Here is a 23,807-nt window from a genome sequence, read left to right as displayed (position 1 = left end):
TCACGCCTGCCTTCCTTCTCTCCGTGACACCAGAGACTTCTTCATGGTTCTCCAGTCGCCTTCTCCTCCACCCCGATCTTTATAAGACATCAGACCTTCTCAAAGTCTCCTGAGGGACTTCATCCACCCAACCTATTGAAAATGAGCTTCCCTGTCGCCATGTGTCCCCTCACTGAGGCTGATGCTTCTTCCGAGCACTGCGTGTCATTATCTGACATCTTACACATACACGGACATAGAGCCTTTTCTTAAGAAGATCTCCTCCTACTGCAATATAGAGTTCCACAGATATGCCACAAAGAGAGGTTTAATGAACGAATTTTGTCCTACGTTATCTACTGAATTTGCTTTCTGGAAGATCACCATTTCTTGCTTGTCATCCATCAAGCCCCACCTGCTCTAACGGCCTGGATGTCCCTCTCTAAATCACTTCCCAGGGCTCTTCCAAAGTGCTCCTTTTCTTCTTCTCATCAGCCAAGGGAAGGCAACCGCAAGGCTTTCTCCGGGACTTTCCCTGCTTCTCTTAGGACATACTCTCACTGACTGCAAACACTAGCGGGTTCAACTATGATCTCAGGTTATCAGGTAGTGGGGAGGGGCTGTGTTCTCAGAAACCAAAGACTTAAGATACAGGTGGAGGATGAGGGTGTCGCCAAGGAAATCTTTGCACTTCTCAATGGAAACTACCTACAAGTATGGGAAACAACTCATTTTGCTTTGTCGAAACAAAACAGACTATTTTTTTCAAAGGTAGAAATGCACACATTAATTAAAAAAGAAAGTGAGGCAAAATAAAGCACCATTTAAAGAACGTTTGAATAAAAAGAACACCCAGGGGCGCCTGGGTGGCTCAGTCAGTTACACGTCTGACTTCGGCTCAGGTCGTGATCTCACAGCTTGTGGGTTTGAGTCCCAGGTCTGGTTCTGTGCTGACAGCTCAGAGCTTGAAGCCTGCTTCAGATTCTGTCTCTCTCTCTGTCTCTCTCTGTCTCTCTCTCTCTCCCCCTCCCCTGCTCACACACCCTCTATCTCTCTCTCTCTCTCTCTTGAAAAATAAACATTGAATAAAAAGAACATCCATGCTGCTGCCCAACTGCTATTTCAGTGGAACCAACTGCTACTCCATTCTTTTTTAAAAAATTTTTTTTTTCAACGTTTATTTATTTTTGGGACAGAGAAAGACAGAGCATGAACGGGGGAGGGGCAGAGAGAGAGGGAGACACAGAATCGGAAACAGGCTCCAGGCTCCGAGCCATCAGCTCAGAGCCCGACGCGGGGCTCGAACTCACGGACCGCGAGATCGTGACCTGGCTGAAATCGGACGCTCAACCGACTGCGCCACCCAGGCGCCCCAAATGCTACTCCATTCTAATCAGGCCCCTTCCTCACGGGGCACTGGTACTTCCCGGGGCAACTCCAGTCTCACTGGGCCCCTCCCTCATGGGGCACGGGGCCTTCCTGGGAGCCCTCCAGAACATGCTTCTTCTGCTGAAAGGAATTTACTATCATGAGTCTTGAGAGAAGAGGCTTAAGCAGGAAGCACCTTAGATCTGCCTTTATTCTTTCCACCTGTTCTGTCTGTGGAGTGCCCAGCCAAGGGCGCCTTGGTGGGTTCCGGTTTTCCCGAGACTGGAGCTTTTACACCTTTTTACTAATCCCATGAATTACACCAATGTTCGTTTTGGCTACAAGACCCACAGATTCCCATGCTAGTGTAAGATAATTTGAGCTGGGTTTCTTTCCTTGTACTCAGAAGAATCCCTTTTAAATTATGTTTTTAAACATGACAATTGTGTGATCAAACTCGCTTCCCAAAACAAGGCTGTCCTATCAAGACTAACCCGTTAGTGATTTTCCTCATTCATGTCTCCTAAGTGCCTTGTGATTGCTCCGTTTCCCCTCAGACATCTCTGCCAGCTCAGACCTGCCTTAAGAATTGGCTCGTAGGGGCATCTGGGTGGCTCAGTCGGTTAAGTGTCTGACTTGGGCTCAGGTCATGATCTCGTGGTCGCTGAGTTCGAGCCCCTTGTCGGACTCTGTGCTGATGGCTCGGAGCCTGGAGCCTGGAGCCTGCTTCGGGTTCTGTGTCTCCCTCTCTCTCTGCCCTTCCCCCCTCACACTCTCTCTCAAAAATAAATAAACATTAGAAAAAAAAAAAAAGAACTGGCTTGTGAACATCAGTAACTTCTCATTAACTAGCAACCAATTCTCAATACTTTCCAAATTAGATGGTTTTCAGAGACCTGAACGTGTCTCCTGGTAGGAACAAACACCCCCCCCCCACCCCCCCAGCAGCTCTCCACATGCATGTTCCTGCCTCATGTCTTGGAGGAATTCCTTCCACAGATCTCAAAGGTCACGTTCTTCACCTTTCCTTGCCCTCCCCAAAGTGGAAGAACGACTCCACTGCTATTGGTACAAAAGTGCCCTCTGCAGCACTTCCATTCCAAACCCGGGGGCGGGGGGGGGGGGGGGGGTGCGGTTAATGATCTACTTACTCATTCACTCCCCACCTTAGGCTCTGACGGGCTAAATTTTAACTGTTTTTTTGTATTTATTAATTTTGAGAAAGAGCATGCACACACGTGTGAGCAGGGAGGGGCAGAGAGAGAGGGAAAGAGAGAATCCCAAGCAGACACAGAACAGACCCTGACACAGGGCTTGCTCCCACAAACCAGGAAATCATGACACTGAGCCGAAACCAAGAGTCGGACGCTGACCGACTGAGCCACCCAAGCACCCCTAAACTTTGTCTATGTATTTGCAGTACCTGAATTATAACAGACACTAATTAAGACAGTAGTAACACATTTTCAAAGATTTATAAAACAAAGACTAGCACAGAAAAGGAAAAGACAGCAGTTTCCTCATAAGGAAAAAACACTCACCTGTATATATTACGCTAGCTCGTATACAAAGAGCCAACAATAAATGGTGTAAGTATTCAGTATGGCGTAATCCACAAACACTAAAATTGGGGGAGGGCTTCATGAAGGAGTTAAATAAACTTTGTGTGATTCAAAGAATAAAAGGGATCAATGCTGTTGGGCTTTTGTGTTTCTTCAACTAAATTTGAGATGACTTTAACTTAGGATGAGAAAATGGAATCAACATTAAAAATGTTCAAAAACTCATCCAGAAAATGAACAGAATACACTTCGGTATAGAAATCTCTAAGAATAGGACAAATGCTACTAGTTTTCAAAAGTCTTATTATACACACATGTGTTTGTCAATATACAGTTGCTCTTCCAAATGATGTCTTAAGCTGAATGCCAATGCGTAAGTCAGAAGTAGCTTAGGAGAGAGGACGGATTGCAGGGCTCAGAATATTTGCAGCAGAGCAAGGCCTCCCCTAGCTCACAGATGCCCCTATGTCTGTTGCAGGGGCATCTTTAAAACCTTTTTTCCTTCAGTCTTTAAAACCTAGTTTCCAACAACCTTTGGAATCAACATTTACATGATAATCAACATATTTCTTTGATCATGTGGAAGAATACTTTTTTTTTAAACCCCCCAAACTATCAATTCACAGAAAACAAATATAGAACATCAATCATTTATTCAGGAGACAAACATTTATCCAATGTCCTTCTGCCAGATACTGCGTCATACACATTTGGTCAGATAAGAGTACACCTATAACATTAAAACTAAGAAAGCCATAAATCTGCACAATAAATATATTATCTAAATATACCTCAGATCTTGGTGGCCGTACGCTGGGGTGAAGAAGCCGAGAGGAAGAAGCTGTGAGTGGTTGGGGAGCTTAGAACAAGAGAAGGGGGGATGAAAAGGAAACCACAGGGGCAGGGAGGGCGGGGAGACTGCCGCAGACACACGGGGAAGGCGCAGATGGGGGCCTCCCCCATAGATCGCCTCCGGCCCATCACCTCCAGCCCGTGGGCCTAAGCCTGCCATTGGGCAAGATGGCGCCTCCCTCCCCAGGGTCCACAGCTGCTTCCTTCCCTGCTTGGGCACTTATTCCTCAGCACATCACTGTGTCTTCCTGGCTCACTCTTTTGCTCCTACTCTGGATATTCCCTGAAGCTCAGACCTTGGTTCCTGCCTCTCTACATTCCCTGTGAACGGATTTCTTTTGAGTATTTCACTTAGTAAGGGCACCTGGGTGGCTCAGCCGGTTGAGCGTTGGACTCCTTCCTGGTTTGGGCTCAGGTCATGATCCAGGGTCATGGGATCCAGCCCCGCATCAGGCTCCTCATTGAGGATGGAACCTGCTTAAGATTCTCTCTCTCCCTCTGTGCCTCTCCCCTGCTGGTGCTCCCTCTCCCTCTCTCCAACATGAATAAATAAATAACCAAAACGAAGACTTGCCCGTAATAACCATCAAGCCATGACCTGCCAACTGTGACAGGGCCCATAACACATCTTTTCAGACAGTCCACTGTTGCTTTACATGGACAAAATTCATCTTTTCTCCTCTATCCCAACTCTCCCAGACCCTCTGAGTGAACATTTCTATTATTTGGTCTGAAACTTCTTACATCACCTTACATATCAAACCTGTCAAAATTCTTACTGACTTTTTAAGATTTTTAACCCAAGTCCCGCTCCTCTTCTCCGTTCCTCAGGCCCGGCAACCGTCACTGCACCAGCTTCTTGGCCTCCCCGCCCCCCCCCCCCCCCCCCCCCCAATGAAGAGTCCTTAATCTCCTGAGTTAGGCAATCCGTCAACCATTCCCAGAACAGCTAATAATTCCTAGTCTTCGATCCCATTCTACCTGTAAAACTGGCTTTTATGATCCACCAACCCAGAGCCTCCTGTGGCTTGGCCCTTGTTACTGCCATCCCTTGACCATGTCGTGATTATTCATTAACGGTCAGGGTCTCTCTGCTCCACCTTCCCAATGGTGTTTGTTTTCTCAGTTCACCGAAGTGCTAACTGTCTTTTAAAAGTAAACTTCAGGGGCGCCTGGCGGGCTCAGTCGGTTAAGCGTCCGACTTCGGCTCAGGTCATGATCTCGCGGTTTGTGAGTTCGAGCCCCGCGTCGGGCTCTGTGCTGATGGCTCAGAGCCTGGAGCCTGCGTCAGATTCTGTGTCTCCCTCTCTCTCTCTCTGCCCCTTCCTTGCTCATGCTCTGTCTCTCGCTCAAAAATAAAACATTTTAAAAAAAAAGAAAAGCAAACTTCACACTTGTTCTATGACATCTTTCCAGCTTTGTGTGTACATATAAACACTTAACATCCCTGAACTCTTACAGCATTTCATGTGCTTTGTGTCTGTACTGGTTATTTTGGCTTATGATCACATACACTCCTTTATTATTACTTTTTAAATGTTTATTTATTTTGAGAGACAGAGAGAGGAAGTGTGAGCAGAAGAAGAGCAGAGACAGAGGGAGAGAAAGAAAATCCCAAGCAGACTCATGCTCAGTGCAGAGCTCAACATGGGGCTCGATGCCACGGACTGTGAGATCATGACCAGAGCTGAAATCAAGAGTGAGACACCTGGGTCAGCCACCCAGGCGCCCAACACTCCTTTATATTATTGATATTTGTCCCAGCCTTTCCCAAAGGGACCTAAAGCCTTTTACCAGGGTAACTGCGCACTGGGAAAGAGGAAGTAATCAGACCTTTTGGGGACCACTGGACACTGGCTCCAAACAGAGGCTAATTCAAAGAGACTCAAAACAGCACTGCGCTCCACTGACAAAGTAGGGGCTTAGAGAGGTCAGATGATCAATGGAGTCGTAGCTCAGACCCATCTCAGTGGGTCCCTGAACCTATCCTGTGGTTATTTCCCTAGTTCTGGAAGGCGTAATTGGAATAGACATATTCAGCAGCCGGAAGAGTCACCGCGTTCTTGTTTAGCAAGCAGCCAATTATATAACCAATAAGACAAGAATTTTGCAAAGAGATGTGGCTTAGGTTTTTTAATATTATTTCTAACTAAAGCAAAAACCTTTGAAGAGAGTTGCATTTGTCCAATTATTGACCTATCTACACCTCCTGGTAATCATTTTACAGACAAGATAAAAACCAAACGCTGGATATTAACATCCGAACTGCATTTGTTCTACTGAATCCAGAAGTGGTCCATTTATCGTCTTCAGCTTATCCTGTTTTCTGTTGTTGTTGTTGTTTTAATTTGACAGAGAGAGAGAGAGAGAGAGAGAGGGAGGGAGGGATGGGGGAGAGAGAGAGAGTGAGTGGGGGATGGGGGAGAGAGAGAGGGAGGGAGAGGGAGAGGGAGAGGGAGAGAGAGGGAGGGAGAGGGAGAGAGAGGGAGGGAGAGGGAGGGGGAGGGAGAGAGAAGACTGAGAATCTTAAGCAGGCTCCATACTCAGGGCGGAGTCCGATGCGGGGCTCGATCCCATGACCCTGGGATCATTACCTGAGCTGAAATCAAGAGTCGGGCGCTCAACTGACTGAGTCACTCAGGAGCCCTATCCTGGTGTTTTGATAATGTTATTTACCATTTCCTTCCAAGAGTTCAAATGTCTTTGAATTATGTTCTTACTAATAGCTTTTGAGTTAGCCAATTAGGGCAAATGGTATATACGTTTACATTAGGTAACTCACCATATGTCAACATGTTGAGGATTTTCTTTTTGACAGCGAGGACAGAAATATGTCATCCTGTTATTCTCTCCCAAGCGACACACAGTTATTTTGCAACAGCACTGAAAACAGTTAGGACGCTTGTAAACCTTATAGTGTTTAGAGATAACAGATCCAGTTTTCCGGCACTAAAAACAAACAAACAAAAAACCAAACATTATGATATTTCTATAAGACAGTGTTGCTAAGGAGCCAAAGATACGTTCTTGAAAGTCATTTCTGAAAATAATTTGGTTAAAATTTACATGCTTGTACATATGTCCATATAATCTCTTCTTTTCATCTGAGAAAAAGGTATTGACAAGATTCAGCAATATTTGTCAAACAACATTTGTGTGAAATAATTAAGTCATTATTTTACAACTTATTAGTATTCAAAATTATCCTTTGCATAGCATTATCTTTTTATTTAAATGGGACATAAAAGTTCTACAATGTAAAATGTCTCTCATGCTTTTAAGGTTTTTTTTTTTAAATTAAACATAATTATGTGGTTATAAGAAAAAGACTAGATTAGCTTGAAATCTGATTTATTTTGAGAACACTAAAGCTGCTCACTTTCTTTCAACAGACAAAAACAAAACATTATTTCTAGGACAAAAAACTTGAGATCATCTTCTTTGTTGATCTGACAATGCTTTTTCACCTTTCATCTTACAAATTCACTAAAAAAGAAAATAAAAATTCAAATGCCTCCCTAGCCAAGAACATGTTCCATTTGGTATACATTCCAACTCAAAAGACATTTTGATATTCCCTGTCACAGTTTTATTCTACTCACATATATATACTTAAAGCTCCTAAAAAGAGGATGTTTTGGGTTTACATCAGCACTGCGAAAATCTCAAGACCCAGAAATATGACTCACCATATGTAAGCTGAAAATTACACAAACAACCTCTATCGATTTAAACGAAGTATTAAAATACCCAACTTAACAGGGGCAGAAAATGGATAGTTCTCTATAATCACCTTCCCCTGGAAGAATAAGTAAGCATACAGAATATTAAAATAGTTATGGGGTGGGGCTCCTGGGTGGCTCAGTCAGTTAAGCGTCCCACTTCGGCTCAGGCCATGATCTCGTGGTTTTTGAGTTCAAGCCCCGCGTTGGGCTCTGTACTGATATTTCAGAGTCTGGAGCTTGCTTCAGATTCTGTGTCTCCTTCTCTCTCTGCCTCTCCTCTGCTCCCACTCTATGTCTCTCAAAAATAAACATTTAAAAAAACTAAAAAAAAAAAAAAAAAGTTATGGGGCGCCTGGGTGACTCAGTAGGTTAAGCGTCCAACTCTTGATTTTGGCTAAGGTTACGATCTCGTGGTTCATGAGATCGAGCCCTACATCAGGATCTACACTGACAGTGCAGAGCCTGCTTGGGATTCTCTCTTTCCCTCTCCCTTTGCCCCTCCCCCACTCACCTCATTTTCTCTCTCTCTCTCTCTCTCTCTCTCTCTCTCTCAAGAAGTAAAATAGTCATAATACTCAAGGCACACACGTAAAGCAGGAGGTTCAGTAACACTCCAGGCCAATTAATGAAGACTCCTATCATAGCTGCCTTTCTGAACAGAGTGAAAATAAAAATTTTGAATACAGAAAATGGACAGTGGAGAAAAAAAAAATGACACATTCATGATACCTTGTTTAAAAGATAAAATTTGTTTTTTGAACACTATATGCACATGTATACGCATATTTACAACTTCCAAAATTTACAGGTTAGCAAGTACTTATTTCATTCTCAAAATAGTCCTTCTGGTAGATGGAGAAAATTTATTATCCCATTTTACAGATGAGGAAACTAAACCTAAATTACCTACATGATGCAAAACACAAAGACAGCAAGTGGCAAAATCTGACTGAACGGAGGACTAGTTATTCCAAAGAATTGAGTTATCTCTCTAGAGTTCTTACATTACTTTTATATACCCCAAAACAGAAGGAGACTGTAAGTAAAATGCTAACATGGCTGTTTCCCCACCTTAGTCTACATTTAAAATAATTACCGTGAGACAAGTTTGGACTGAGCCATGACATAAAATTTCCAGATGTTCATTATGCCCACACATCACTCTCCCTTATTGTACCTCTACACACTGGCCACTAGATGGCTACATGCAGCCAAAACATTTTTGGTGCAATGAAAAGGGAAGCGGTTGACATTTCACAAGTAGAAAAAATTTTGCTCTTACCCTGTAAAAAAGAACACTGAAGTCACGTATCATTTTCACAAGGTGATGGGTGTGTTCATCTGTTAACTGACAAGCCTTCAAATAGAAAAACAAGTGAGGACAGTTTCATAATTTGCTCATTACTCTACAAAAATAATACCAGTTGCCAGTTCTAAGGGAACTCTCAACAGATTTCAAATACATGCATGCTTTCCAGAACTCTATTTCTCGCACATTTATTTAGCGTCAGTAACGATGGTTTTATTTTTACGTGATAGGACTACGGATTAAAAACTGCCACTCTTATTTATAAATTTTATATCTAAATTCAAGTATTTATTGAATCTCTCTTCTGTTTCAGACATCTTCAAAGTCCCGGCATTGTTTATCAGCCACCTGGAAGAGTCCTGCTGGATTTGCAAAAAGAAAACAATGAAAGAAAGAAACAAAAGGAAAAAGAAGGAAGGGGAAGGAAGGGGAAGGGAGGGAAAAATCAGCACAGGAATAGATGACCATCAAGGACACTATTCGGCCTAAAAAAGATATGAATTTACATACATGCATTAATATCAGAGCACTTATTAACACATGGAAGAACTCAGAAATAGACCTTCCTGAAGAAATTTTTGTGACACAGCCTGGCATAAATCTGTTATCCTTGTAGAATTATTCACCATGTGCATTTGGTTTCAATGGTGAGGCCAGGAAAAATTCTGATGACTTATCCTTGTTTATGTACGTGAATGTATACATACATCTATACACAACAGAAACTCATTTATCAGTGACCATAAAACCTAAAATCATCTAATCGACATAAACAGTATGAAAGTATTCTGTATATTTTTCATTTACTTAAAGCTTAAAACATATACGCTTCTACAACACACTTGTCTCTTCCCATATCTTATATAACAGATTCACTCATACGTTGCAATGTTAAACTGTACTTTTTCAATAACCGTGCACGTGCTCTTAAGGGGCGAATAGCTAAACTTGAGAACTGCCGTTAATTTTTAAACTCCCAGACATTATGGGCAGATGCTCCTTTACTAGATGAATGGCTGGCTGGATATACAAGTAAGAAGTGAATTCTTAGATTATTAGAGATAATAACAATACTCCGGGTTCTTTTTTTCAAAAACGTTTTCCATAGATGTCTGGGTAATTTTAAAAAGCTCATTCTTATTAAAAATCTGTTTTATTAATTACTCCCATGTTACAGAAATTTAAGTAACCTGTTCCAAGAGTCAAAAAGCAGAATCTAATCTAGAAAAGTCATTAACTGGTTTCTTTTAAGACTTACCTCTTACTGGACTGGATTTAATAAAAACTACGAAATAATTACACAAAAATCAAAAGGTACCTTTGGATTCATGCAGAAGATGATTTAAAGAGACTAGTTGGATACAGGTAAAAGCCCTCAGGTAGATTTCTTCCCTAGAAACTAAAATATACATAGCCTTCTACCTGGGTGTGAGTTGTAAGCTCTCTGACCTTCTTACAACTTTGCCCTATAAATCACCATTCTCTTTCCTACAGATTTAACCTGCCCTTCTTTACCATTTTTTTTCTCATTTAAATAAGTCTGTGTCTCTTCTGTTGAAGAACAAGAAAAAAACAACCAAACCCGGTCCTTGTCCTGAAAACGCGCCCCTCCCCAGAAATCTGTATTTTCCCTTCATTCCAGTCTAAGCTAGTTAACAAATGCTCCAAATTTTGTTTCCATCCCCCCACTAACCTCTTACTCCTCAACCTCTTCCTTGCTTATCCCACCAACAAAGCATTTGCTAACATCAGAACAGCTACACGCAGGAATACGTGTGTGGAGTGTGAATTTAATAGGCCCGGTTCAAAAAGCAAGCTGTGAGCTTACTTCGTTCATACCCCCCAACAGGTATTTCTTCGATGCCTTCCATGCGCTAGACGCTGCATTCTAGATGCTTGGCTACCTCAATGCGCAAAATGGACACCTTCCTCCTAAGAGACTGCATGGCCGCAGGGGGCGGGGGCAGATTTTAAGTAGTAAGTATAACAAGTGAAAGTTAGGTTGATCAAAAAGTGATCCATGGCATGGGGATAATAAAAACCAAGGCAAGTTAGGGACGATGGGGGACATGAGGTGGGGACAAAGGGATGCACAGGGCAATTTTAAACAGTGGTCGGGGGACACCTGGGCGGCTCAGTTGCGCAAGAGTCCGACTCTTCATCTCGGCTCAGGTCACACATGATCTCACAGCTGTGGGTTCAAGCCCTGCGTCTGGCTCGTCGCTGACCGCTAGCATGCTTGGGATTCTCTGTCTCCCTTCCTGTCTGTCCCTTCCTCACCCACTCTCTCTCAAAATAAATAAATAAACTTAAAAACAATAGAGTGGTCTGTGTTGGCCTCATTAAGAAGCTGACGACAGGGGCGCCTGGGTGGCGCAGTCGGTTAAGCGTCCGACTTCAGCCAGGTCACGATCTCGCGGTCCGGGAGTTCGAGCCCCGCGTTGGGCTCTGGGCTGATGGCTCAGGGCCTGGAGCCTGTTTCCGATTCTGTGTCTCCCTCTCTCTCTGTCCCTCCCCCATTCATGCTCTGTCTCTCTCTGTCCCAAAAATAAATAAACGTTGAAAAAAAAAAAATTAAAAAAAAAAAAGAAGCAGCTGACGACAACAAACACCCTCAAAGTCTCTGTTTGGGGAGAATGTTTTACTGCAACACGGACTCAAGTGTCACACATTGGTCCCTTAACAGTATTTAAAAATACAGAAATCATTTAAAAAAAAAAAAAAAAACTTATATCACCTACTTTGACAGCTGGGTTGAGGCCACTGTCAAAGAGAGCTTCATTTTTGATGATGTTCCCCACCCCAGGCAATACTTTCTGGTCCATTAACACGTCACACAACATCCGTCCTTTTTGCTTTTTAACTTCACTCTCTGCTCTTGAGAAACTAAATTTAGGCGAACATACATCTAATTCTTCCATCATTCTTATTCTCTGTTGGCTTTCTGTAGAGTTTCTGTAGAAAGGAAATATAAAAGACATTCATCATAAGCCTTCACACAGTGTCATTTAAAATGATCTCGGATACACACACCTTCCGTTAATCAGGGCAGAAGAGTTCTAGAGCCCAACAATAAAGACCCTAACAAACTAGATTATCCGACGCCTCTTCCAAAATGAGTGTTTATCAGTTATAACCCATTTTTAAAACATCTACCTGTCTCCACACTTCAAACCGCAGCTCTAACTCTGCACTTTTCCAGCTGAAGTACTTTTCTTTTCTTCTCCTTTTTACCTGAATTCTACCGATGAGTCAAAGAAACAAATGAGATCTTCGGTGAGCTGGACTTCAAGAACAGGAGAAACTCCATTTTTATTTTTACACTCCAGTGGATTAATCATGATGGAGCCTTTCATTCCAAAATGAATCCTGAAACAACATCAGACCCATTTTTGAGTGGCAGAAAGTATACTGTATATCTAGTTTTTCTTCCTTCGTTTCACGTTTTGGATTATAAGAAAACAAATGATAGTCAAGACAGGCGCTTTCAGAGGGCAAACAATGTAGTTCGTATTATATATTCTTCTGTTAGGGCATTGTATCCTTATAAAACTAGGTGTGACAATCAGTTTTTCAAACCACAAATAAAATAAATTCCTAGGAAAATAATAGGGCCCCACAATAAGCTCAGGAACACATACCCTGTTCTTCTTTTCTTGTCAGATGAAGTACTTTTATTCACAGAACAATCTAGCGTCTCCGCTTTCTCTCAGATTCAAAGGCTTTGGATGAGATGAGGCTAGATTTAAATTGCCTCTAGTTGTTTCTGTTTTGTTTGTTTTTTATATAAATTCTATAAAGCCACTAACGTTCAAATTCTGTATTTCTAGCCACAATGGATGGCAAGTGTTTACCGACTCCAAAATGGTATCTACGGTTTAAGACCCTGTTTTGTTCCCCCATGCTCCGAGATGCACAATGAAGCAATTTTTTTTTTTGCAAAATCTTACGTTATCAAAAGAGGACGAGTCAAAATGCTATTGTCTTCAGTTCTTTTAGTTTTCTTTTACCTTTATACGTATTGGGAAGAGGGGATTTATAAATATTTACGGTTAGCTTGAAAGCCACAATGCAGTGATGAAAAACTTGGAACCTTTCAGTTTTTATAAGATTGATTAGCATGTCCAGTAAAAACACGCATGCACGCACACATGAAAGAAAGCAAGAGAAAAAGTGGTTTTGTGAGGCCTCTGATGATGGAGATGGCAAATGATTCTCGAGATGAAATACTGTGTTCCGCCTTTCTGATCCTTCTCCTTACAGCTTTGTTGAGTTAATAAATATGGCTCTTTTGGCAGCAAATGTTACCGCACGGTGCTTCTAATTCCGAGGCACCGTGTTACAGTATTGTACAAGGTTAACCAGTCTAACTTTAAAAATGTGGGTTTTAAACTCTGTGTGCCCTACTATCAATCACAAATGCATTTTACATGCCCCATAGTTCCTGACAGGAAAAATGTGTGCCTGTAAGTACTCCATAATTTAGCTTCTGGAGGTTCAACCCCAGCGAAAGGTATACAGCTGTCATGCCCAGAAGCCATCACATCTAAAATCTTTTTAGTTGCATGGCTCATAAAGTGGGTTCTAAATCACCTTCTGTAATGAAACTGCATCCACATAAAATATCTCAAAGGTTAAGACCCAAACGAATTGCCGCAGTAGCCCCAATAAGAGCCCTGAATCAAATTAAGTAGGCTTCTTTTTTTTTGTGTGGTCTTATACATCTATTCAATTTTGAAGAAAATGTACGTACAAAAGTGTATTTAGTTTATTTTTATTTCTTTTAATTGAACACCAGAACGTTGTCACTACTGAGTCCCAACGCACCACATTTTGTGTTAAGTACCCTTGACACTAAACTAAGAAAAGCAGACCAGCATCGTGAAAATTTCTGAGGCACACTACACATCTGTACGTTTTTTTAAAATTGCCATACTGATCCTTTATAGACCAGGACATAGGCTCATTATCACATTTACATGCAAGAGTTAGATATGTTTTTTAAGACTCATTATCATCAACCCGTTAGGAAAACTTTATTAGATCTTTGCTTCTATCTCCTGATCCTGTCAAGCCCCTTCCACCCCCAGTCAGACTGGTTACCCAAGATCATTTACTCTGCGCAGTATGGCTGCCTGCCAACAGGGGGCCTTAGGCCCAACTTTGAGTTCACCTCTTGTCCCTTCCTCAAGATCTCATGCCTTGACATAGCCGATTCAGAAATGCACAGCTGAGTCAAGCTGGGTCCATGAGTATCCAGTATCTGGATTCATCAGCATTCTCCTGACGAATTTATGGATTCGGGATGCAGAGAGATCAGTTTCTTGTGAGTACTAGGAGATCTAATGTGGGAACGGTCTCCGGGAATATTACCCAACATGGGCAGCAGAGAAGCCAAGAGAGGCCTGTCTGCAGAAAGGAAGATTGCAGCAGATGACAGTGAGAGAATCAAAAACTGCAGAGTCCTCAGAGCATTTAGTCTTTGCTTCCAGTTCTCCCTGAAACCCGACTGTCCTATCTTCAGGTACGATACTCCGTATTCTTACAATAAATAATCACTGAACTCAGTGGAGTTTGGCTTCTGTCACCTGCAGCCAAAGTTCTGATATAAAAGAATTATGTCCAAACTAAAAACTGAAGTGATACTGGGAAAATTCCTCTAGTTAGAAATAACCTCCTAACACAGACCAGTAAGTAATACCTGATCCTGTTTTCAACAGCAGCCACATTCCATCAGAAAGATCAGAACATCCTTACACAAACATAAACAGCATCAGCGACAGTGTCAGAGGTTCATCTTAGTGACAACTGTACATTGCTAACAAGACAATTGCTTATGAAAATTAGCAAGTAGTCAGAAGTGACCTAAGGATAATAACAAGTGTAAAATAGTTGAATACAATTATCGTAAAGCTTATGGTACGGATTTAAAGAAAGAAGTTCTAAAACAATCTGGACTTAACGATGCGAAAGCAGCAGCAGGGAGTTCTGAATCTGCTTAGGCTATGGAAGCTGAAAGCACATAGAGCTCGTCTCCCAATACGGAGAGAAAACTGCTATTATTGACAAAATGCTAAGTTCTCTTGAGCCCGTCAGAGACATGGGGCTGCAGGCAGCCAGGTAGGCCAAATTCCGAAGAGTCCCGAGTCCCTCCATGTGGAAACACAGACACACAAATTACTTAACTGTAGAAATGGGTAAGAAGGAAAGTGCTGAATCTAAGAACCTCTCACTCCTGAGTGTGGCTGCTGGAACAGCTGAGAATTCCTGGAGTCCCAGATACAGAGAGCACGGGCTCGTGTGTGAGGGCTGGTGTGTGAGCTCTGTCGCATGGCGTGCAGCAGTTGGGCGGGAGAAAGGGGAGTCCTGGGAGGGGACTGAAGGAGGCCCCCCGGTGGCACGGCACCTGTCTGTAGCCGAGGGAGAGGTACAAACAAAAAGCCCGGGGCCCTCAGGGGTAACGGGAACCCCCCGCACCCACAGGAAGTCCTCTCCTTGGAGCTAAAACAGGCAGGCTACCACCGGGGAGGGCAGGAAGCTCTTCGCCAGCGGGCTCAGGCCAAACGCACCGCGCCTGAGGACAAGCAGAGCAAAAGCCGTCAGTCTTTAGGGGAGAGACTGGGAATCAGCTTTGTCAAGGATTCCTGCACGGATACGATACGATGAGACATCTGTTCCACTTAGAAGAAAGAAATGCCCTTTGACTAGAGACCACCCCCACATGGAAGTAAGAATGTGGCTGCCTTGGGGGAAGAGAGGGTCAGCAGCTCTGGGCAAAGTGCAACCCTGAGGTCCAAATGCACAGTGGCCTAGAAGAACCACTTTCCCCATCATGCACCTCTCACTGCACGACAGGCAACAGCAGTGGTGGGGGTGGGGGTGGGGAGGAGAAGCGTGTGGAGGAATCCCCTGATACTAATACGCAGGGTCTGTAAAAGCTGAGAGCAGGCCAGAAACACAGAGAACCAGCCACAGCCACACCAGGCCATGCTCGAGGCATAAGGCTTGAGCAGCAGCTCAAGTTTTCGATGTCACTGTCCCCAGAGCCAATGACAACACAACAGGATCCAAACCAAGCTCAACTCCTCAATCTCCCACATGACCTGATGGAAGAGGCCTGACTATTTTTGAGCTCAAATATTATTTACTCGTCTCTACTGTTGCTCTCAACAGGGTTATCTGGGATCCAAAAAAATTATGGCACATAAAAATAGGAGATAAAGAACAAAAAACAAGAAAGAAAAACAAAGGGACTCAATGTCAAGAGATAAAGCAGTCAACAGAACCAGATCCAAAGATGTGCGAGATGTTGAATTATGAAGCAGGTATATTTAAATCATTTTAACAATTAAAATTACAGTTATCAGTTGAGAATAGCAGGCCAGGTCAATCTGTTATGATAAGGTCCCTAACCTTACACAATTTTTTTAAAATTTTTTAATGCTTATTTTTGAAAGAGAGAGAGAGAGAGAGAGAGAGAGAGATAGAGAGAGAGAGCATGAGTGTGGGAGGGGTAGAGAGCTCTGAGATGTCAGCACAGAGCCCAACGCAGGGCTCGAACTCACGAACCACGAGCGAGATCATGACCTGAGCTTAAGTCGGATGCTCAACCGACTGAGCCACCCAGGTGCCCCCCATTCCACAGCTATTATGGTGCTGCACATGGGTTTTATATTAACACGTTTCTGGGCTTTTATAACCTCACACAGAGGTTTGGATAAATACTACACAATCAGAGCCAAGGCAGGCCACGCACGGGCCGTTCTCTACTGTATGACCAGGTGCAGACGCCTGTGCTTTCTGCTCATGATAGATTTCCATACACTTTCAAAAGGGATATAAAAAAGCACCAGTAGGGGCATCGAGGTGGCTCAGTCAGTTGAGCGACTTTGGCTCAGGTCACGATCTCACAGTCTGTGGGTTTGAGCCCCGCGCCGGGCTCTGTGCTGACAGCTCAGAGCCTGGAGCCTGCTTTGGATTCTGTGTCTCCCTCTCTCTCTCTGCCCCTCCCCTGCTCGTGCTCCATCTCTTTCTCTCTCAAAAATAAACATTAAAATATTTTTTAAAAAATGAATAAATGTTGAAAAATTAAAAAAAAAAAAAAGCACCAGTAACCAAGATCCAGCAAATCCACATCTAGGAATTTATCCTAAGGAAACATCACAATGGTAAAAGATACATGCTCAAGGATGTTCACTACAGAGGTATTTATTAGAGTGAAAAATGGGGTGAAATGCTAGTCAGCAGTGAGATATACACGATCTAGTGGAATACTATGCAAAATAACAAGGCACACGTCTATTTTGACACCAATATGCATACTGTGTAAAACAAAAGCCTCACATAATTAAAATTCCCATTTATATAAAGATTGTAATACATAAATATCATATGATCCGTGCACATGTGATATAAACTGTGTATGAATATATGGTATATATACAATTTGTATTTTACCTATGATGTGTACAAACATTGTTAAGAGTGCCCTTTTTTGGTGATTGTTATTATGGGTGGTATTTACTTTTGCCGTTACACTTTTTGGAACTCTCTTAATGTTTTATAATCGACTTATGCATTACTTTTAAAATAAGGAAAAAAATTGCAATAAGATGGCGTGTATTATTAAGTGAAACAGGAAAAGGCAGGCAGGACTGGTAATCACCAGGCCACCAGGTACAGGAGGAAAAGGGAGGGAAAGAGGTGAAGATTTCCAGATTTTCTCCAGTTGCGCCTGACAGGACCATCACAACCGAAAAAGAAAATAAAAATGTCAACAATTTATCATCTCACGAACTAAAGATGCTTAATTTTCTGCCCACAGATTACTTTTAATGGTGAGTGCTCTTATTTTCTCTTCCGCTCTTTCCTCCTTCCTTCCTTCTTTCTTTCCTTCGTTTAAGTCGGAGGTACAACTGACAGAGAGCATTATATTAGTTCCACTTGTACAACAGAATGACTCAGTATTTGTATACATTGCAAAACGATCACAGTGAGTCTAGTTAACATAGGTCACCAAACGTAGTTAAGAAAATGTTTTTCCTGTGATGAGAACTTTTAGGATCTACTCTCTTAGCAACTTTCAAACATGCAATACAGTGTTATTAAACGCTGTAGTCCCCATGCTGTATATCGCAGGATGTATTTAGAGAAAGAAAATACATGGTAAACTGGAAGTCTGTACCTTTGGATAATGGTCAGTTTTCTTAACTTGCAGGTAACAGAAACCCAATTGAAACAGGTTTAGGAATACTGAGCTCACGGAATCAGAGGGGAAGTCTGAAGAATCAAGCACAGGAAAGGCAGGAAAGCAGCCGGATCGCAGGAACGGATGGAAGGAGGGGCTAAAGCCTTTGTGCAGGCTGGTTTTATCCTGCACCACCTCACAAGCCCGGGAACATGGCCACCGACAGGTCCTGAGGCCTCATATCCCAGCTTGCCTACATCACAGAGCCTTCAGATGAGAAAGTCTCACAGAAGAACCCACACTGACCCAACCCACTGTGTGAGAGAGAAGGTTCAGTAACACTGTCAGAGTCAACAGGAACTCTGCAGTTAGTGTGGCCAGACGACCAGTTTCGAGAAGAAGTGCTATCTTTAAGAGACAAGTCAGCAAGTGAGGCAGACACATCGTAGGAGTGACTCCTCTTAAAGTACATGATTTCATTTAGAATCTCTCCCCACGCTTCGGTTTTTCTAACATGTTAAGCGACAGATCGCAAGAACCACGTCTAAGCTGTAAAACCCTTTTGTGAGTAGCGTAGGACAGATTCCTTAAAGGCTGTTTAGCAAACATGTTGTCTCATGCAAATCTGTTTAGAGGATGGTATCACTTAAACTCCAATAAATTACAAAATCGATAATGTATAAAGGTTCTCTAAAATGGCAAAGCCTCCGAAACGTTTCAGATAACAGTTTCCGAACACGATACAAGCCACCGGAGTCCTATAAGTCACAAGCTGGAAATGGCGAAGTGCTTTGGAAAGAGAGATTCATTAAAAAAATATCTTTTGAATGTTGGTCCAGGATGTAACAGCTGGGTTCAGTTTGATGGAAAATGGCAGCTTGGAGGGTGTGTGTGTCTGTGTGCCCACACAGTACCGTGTGCTGGCGCATGCACCCACAGTTAAGGGAGGTGATACTTGGGAGCGAGACCGCCAACGTATACATTTATTCTGCTTGCTCTTTACGGCTCGGCCTCCTCTAATGAGTATTTGCCACGTGTATAGCCAAAAACTTAAAATGATTTTTGTTTTGTTATAGGTGACAAGCTTCTTTAAAGTGTTCAGAAGGAGTGCAGGTATTAGTCACACAGGACGCCACAACTGGGCTCCAAAAAATAAACGCGTAGCAAGTAAGTTCAGTCTTCTATGGCACTCACAGGAACGCTTGAGCACTTTGATAATCTTTTAGTAACAGAAATACTCACTCTAATTTGTATCCCTCTGAAGTGTGGATGTTTGCAAGGCAGATCCTCTTACAGAGCGCCGGGCCACATTCTACTTCCATTATGCGTGAATACCAGGAAGATTCATGGCCTGCCCTGTAAGATGTATTAAAGCCCAGGGCACTTTTAACTGTAAAAAGCTGCGCATTAAGGGATAAATGGAAGCGATCACTAAGTGGGTTTCCTGCTACCTGCTCTCTAAGATGCAGAGCAGCCCGGTGGGTAGCAAAACGAGGTCAGAAATGAACGCTCCATTTCTATCTCGCGCCCACAGACTCGCAACCTCACGCAGCGATCCCACGTCTTTGACAGTCACCCATTCTAAGAAGCGCAGGTTGGGAGTGTATATATGCATATGTGTGTGTGTATTTTTAACTTATATTAAATTGCGAAGGGGGATACAGTTGATTTTAGGTTACTCGGCTCGTATTCAAATAGCTGATCTGCCACTGACCTTGAATTATTACATCAAATGGTCGTTAGGGCTGTAGGAAATTGAAAGGAAGCCAGACACTGCACTTTTCTCTACCCATACGTGGAGACACGTAGTCCCCAGGGATGGTACCAGTTCAGTTCGTTTAAAGAGGTGATTGCCCTTGTTTAGAACTTCAGGGAACACTTACTGACAGCCGAGCACTGAGAAATGGTTCCCCCTTTCTCAGTCTGCTGGAGAATGCCTGATAAAAACGTCCCTCTCATCCTACAGAAATAAATCTGCACCTAACACCAGAGAATCAATAACATATCAGTGTTTCAACCACCTTACGTGGGCTCAGTAAGAGTCACGTTGTGTCCCGCTCAGTTCAGAGTCAAGAGTTTTCAATCACATCCATCTACCAAAACGATAATGCAGCCTTCCGTGGGTCATTACTGCGTGGACCGGTAAGCATATGCTGATGCGATCATTTCCAGACTAAGACAAAACCATGAAGTGATACTTGTCCAAGGACAGCAGCTGCTGACAACAAAGAGAGCCCATTTCAAAGGAAAAGCCATGTCATCAACTCCGAAGTTCTCTAAACGTGTGGGAGACGAGGTGCAGTAAATAACCATCATCCAGTCATATGATCTCCTCGCGACCATCGGTCGCCTTCAGTTAGAACCACGAGGTCTCTAGGAGCAGGACTCTTCTGTTAAGGTGAAATCGCTCAGTATCTTAAAGACACGCTGAAAGAGATTCAAGGAGGCGCTACCATTCTTTACAGTTTGCGATACCTTAGGCTAAACTCTGAGAAGACAAAGATACAAATCCACAGGCCTCTCTCATTTTCCTGCAAACGTTAAACAGGGGATCACGCTCTGGCAGGTACAAACATTGTGACATTTTGGGAGTTAAGTCAACCAAGGTAGCGGACTGCTCGTCGTTCACTGCCAACACATTAGCAATGACTTTGCAAAAGCGCTGTGGAAGAATGGAGAATTTGTGACTTCTGTGCACGGTTTTGGAATTCTACAAGTAAGTTTCTGATTGCGTACAAGACTTCAGAAAAAGAAGGGAGATGGAAAAATATAAAAATCTACAGACAGGCTTAAACCAAACTAGGAGCTGTTAGAAATGCAGAGAAACTGCTGTCACTGATACAAGAAATGCCTGGTGAAAACAGGAGGGGAGAAGAGCCGTGTGGGGAATCTGCAAAGAGCAGCGCCCCGCTGCGCTCCTCCAGCATCTCCCAGAAGCCCGTCCAGCCTATCGGTTTTTCTTAAAAGAAATAAATTGACTAGCCTTCCAAGTAACAATGACATCACAATTTATTCTGCTGCTGCTTATGGCTTTCCATGATAGAATCTCAACCTCTTATATGAGAGCCCTCTTAAAAACGGAGTACTTTCTACATGATTAAATGTGACACCCGGCGAACTACAAGAAAAGCCTCCTACACATCTTTAAACGGAGAGAGATAAGATGCATTGTACAGGTTTATCTTACCGTAAAGCTTTTGGTCCAAAGTACATAAAGAGCTCTTTCCCCAAAGTTTGTACACCACTGTAAACGTGTCCGTTAAACAGTCGCGAGAAGTTCTGGCTGGAATCTTTATTATTATTCAGTGCAGCAGCCTGGTAGAGAATACATACACACATGTAAACACACATACAAACTCTAAACAAAATTACAATTCCATTCTTCAATGTACTTATAATACTTCCTACCCAGGTGCATCCCAATGAAAAAAATAATCTCCAGCAAGTCAAGCAATGTAATCAGCTGTTTACATACATCTTGTCAAATTACTAGGTAGTCATTTAAAAGAGGGATGCCAAAATAAATAAATAAATGAATGAATGAATGAATGAATGAATAAATAAATAAATAAGTGGAAAAGAAAGTAATTGGCTCACAATCAAATTGAGTTTCTTCCAGGACCATATGGCTCTGTGAAAAGAAAGCACAGAAAAATGATGGGAGTGTTTTAAAACTAAAAATAGGATAGAGCCTTCCACTGACCAGAAGTCTAGTCAATGTCCCAGAAGAGCATTCGGATGGAAACAGCTAAAAATAGTGGATAAAATATGAAAACAAAGTATTTTTACCTGTCATGATGAACTCAGAAGGCAGGAAGGCACAATAAGAGGTTGCAAAGCAAGAAGAAGTGGGAGGGACCCCCAAAGACAAGAAGCTGCTGGCAGCAGGTTTTTATCAGAAGGGCACTGCTGGGCCCCAAGGACTGAGAGTGGCCGTTTCCCTGGTCTTGTCGGGGGGAGGGCATCCGTGGTGACGCCTGGGGCTCCCCCAAGAAAGGGATCGAATGCAAGACCTGCTCTTCTCTTCCTCCCCAACCACAGTGTTAACAATAAAGGAAAAAGAAACCCACTTCCTCCCATCACCCTGAAAAACCAAACAATCTATTATTAGGATCACAATCCATGTACTAAACACGGGAAGGATAGGATGGAGGAAGTTATAAACAAAGTATCAGCCCTTCTGTGCAGAAGGGACAGGAATGCAACTGTTTAGACATTAGTAAGGCTCTTTTTCTCTGTGGGCAGTGGGTATCCTGGTATGGTTCGTATCCTTACTCTTCCTTCTTGAGATATGCTTTGGAAGTTATCATTTAAATTTGCCCTCAAAATATAGTAAAAAAATTAAAACTAAGGTCTAACTATAAGATACCGTAAGTACATATAATTATATTTACACATTAACCCTTAATCTCCTATCTTCACACACTTCTTTCTTTGCTTTTTCTCAAAAGGACCTCAGCATTCTCAGAAGGTCCAGGGTAAAATCTTGGTTGTGGGGGACGTAGTGGTGGTGGGGGTGACAGGGAGATAATTACAAAACAACTTTAGATAGAGTCGAGGAGCAAATCCCAACTTGCCCTCCACTTATGGTTGAAGGATACTGTTCAGTGATTCTCAAACTTGTGGTTTACAGACATCTGTCATTCTAAATATTTAAGATGATATGTCCACTCTATTCTTTAGTTTACGAAATTAGCCCTTGTGAAAAAAGACACATAGTATTTAGTTCAAAGGAACAGAGGGATAATGGATTTACAAATAAATAAAAATAAAAAAGACTGAAAACATCTAGGGACTGAATTTTGTCCCCTCCAATGACACTCTAACCTCCAGTTAGAGCGTTCGACTGCGTTTGACAAGAGGGCCTTTATGAGGTGCTTAAGGTTTAATGAAGTCATAAGGGTGAGGGCCCTGATCCAGCAGGATTAGGATCCTTACAAGGAGAGAGAGCGGAGTTTGCACTCAGTCCCCTGTGCTCAGAGGAGACACCACGTGAGAAGGAAGCCGGGAAGACAGCTTGCACCAGAAACCCAACTGGCCTGAACCTTGCTTGAGCTTGGACTTCTGGCCTCCAGAACTGTAAGAAAATAAACGTCTGCAAGCCTCCCGGTCTATGGCATTCGTCATGGTGGCCCAAGCCGACTGGGGCAGGAGCAGACACCGCCCTCCCACCCAGGCCACGTTCAGTGATCATGGCGACAGCGGGCTGCAGATCCCCCCAACTGCCCGAAGCTCGGGGAACGGGCTTCACATCCCTCCTTCACGCCGTAAGAACGGGGGGTCATCACAGGCTCAGAGCAGCCAACCAACAGATGCACAGGGGTAATTACAAGTGGCAGCCTTCCAGTTCTGCCCAAACCACAAAAGAACCGGTGGGAGGTGGGGCATCCGGGTGGCCCAGTGGGTTAAGCGTCTGACTGCGGCTCAGGTCATGATCTCAAGGTTCAAGAGTTCAGAGCCCCGCGTCGGGCTCTGAGCTGACAGCGCGGAGCCCAGAGCCTGTGTCTCCCTCTCTCTCTCCCTCTGTCTCCGTCTCTCTCAAAAATAATAACAAAAAATAAACGTTAAAAAAAAAAGTACCCGTGGGAGGTTCTAGCTACGGAGGCGCATGTCACATCCTCAGAACATCTGCCTCTCAGTCCCCTTCTCTTTCTTGGTTGAACCCCGGGACCCAGGTGATGACCAAGCCCTGTCCCGGCAGGCTTGCGTTCTCGGTGGGAGAAAAATACACTTGTGCGTCTGCCTCGTTTTGGTAAGTGAACCTGTTACGGCCCCGAACTGAGAAGGCACGGGAGTCTGCCTAAGAGAAGACTTGCCCTCCTCAC

The 23,807-nt window shown here is 43.2% G+C and overlaps 1 protein-coding gene across 3 annotated transcripts in view; it reads right to left on the bottom strand.

Annotated features, from left to right (window-relative positions):
* The window catches only part of NEIL3 (nei like DNA glycosylase 3), a 51,596-nt gene that overhangs the window by 15,453 nt on the left and 12,336 nt on the right, over window positions 1–23,807 (bottom strand). For all 3 annotated transcript variants that reach the window (XM_047857526.1, XM_047857527.1, XM_047857528.1), the window contains 5 exons: window positions 21,170–21,297; window positions 12,030–12,164; window positions 11,537–11,750; window positions 8,769–8,843; window positions 6,544–6,710 (listed from right to left, as the gene is read on the bottom strand). In XM_047857526.1, coding sequence (XP_047713482.1) covers window positions 6,544–6,710; window positions 8,769–8,843; window positions 11,537–11,750; window positions 12,030–12,164; window positions 21,170–21,297 — 719 coding nt within the window. The remainder of the gene's footprint in view (window positions 1–6,543; window positions 6,711–8,768; window positions 8,844–11,536; window positions 11,751–12,029; window positions 12,165–21,169; window positions 21,298–23,807) is intronic.

The sequence above is a fragment of the Prionailurus viverrinus genome, chromosome B1, assembly GCF_022837055.1.
Source record: "Prionailurus viverrinus isolate Anna chromosome B1, UM_Priviv_1.0, whole genome shotgun sequence".
Classification (NCBI taxonomy): Eukaryota; Metazoa; Chordata; class Mammalia; order Carnivora; family Felidae; genus Prionailurus; species Prionailurus viverrinus.
This window is presented reverse-complemented; position numbering and strand designations above follow the sequence as displayed.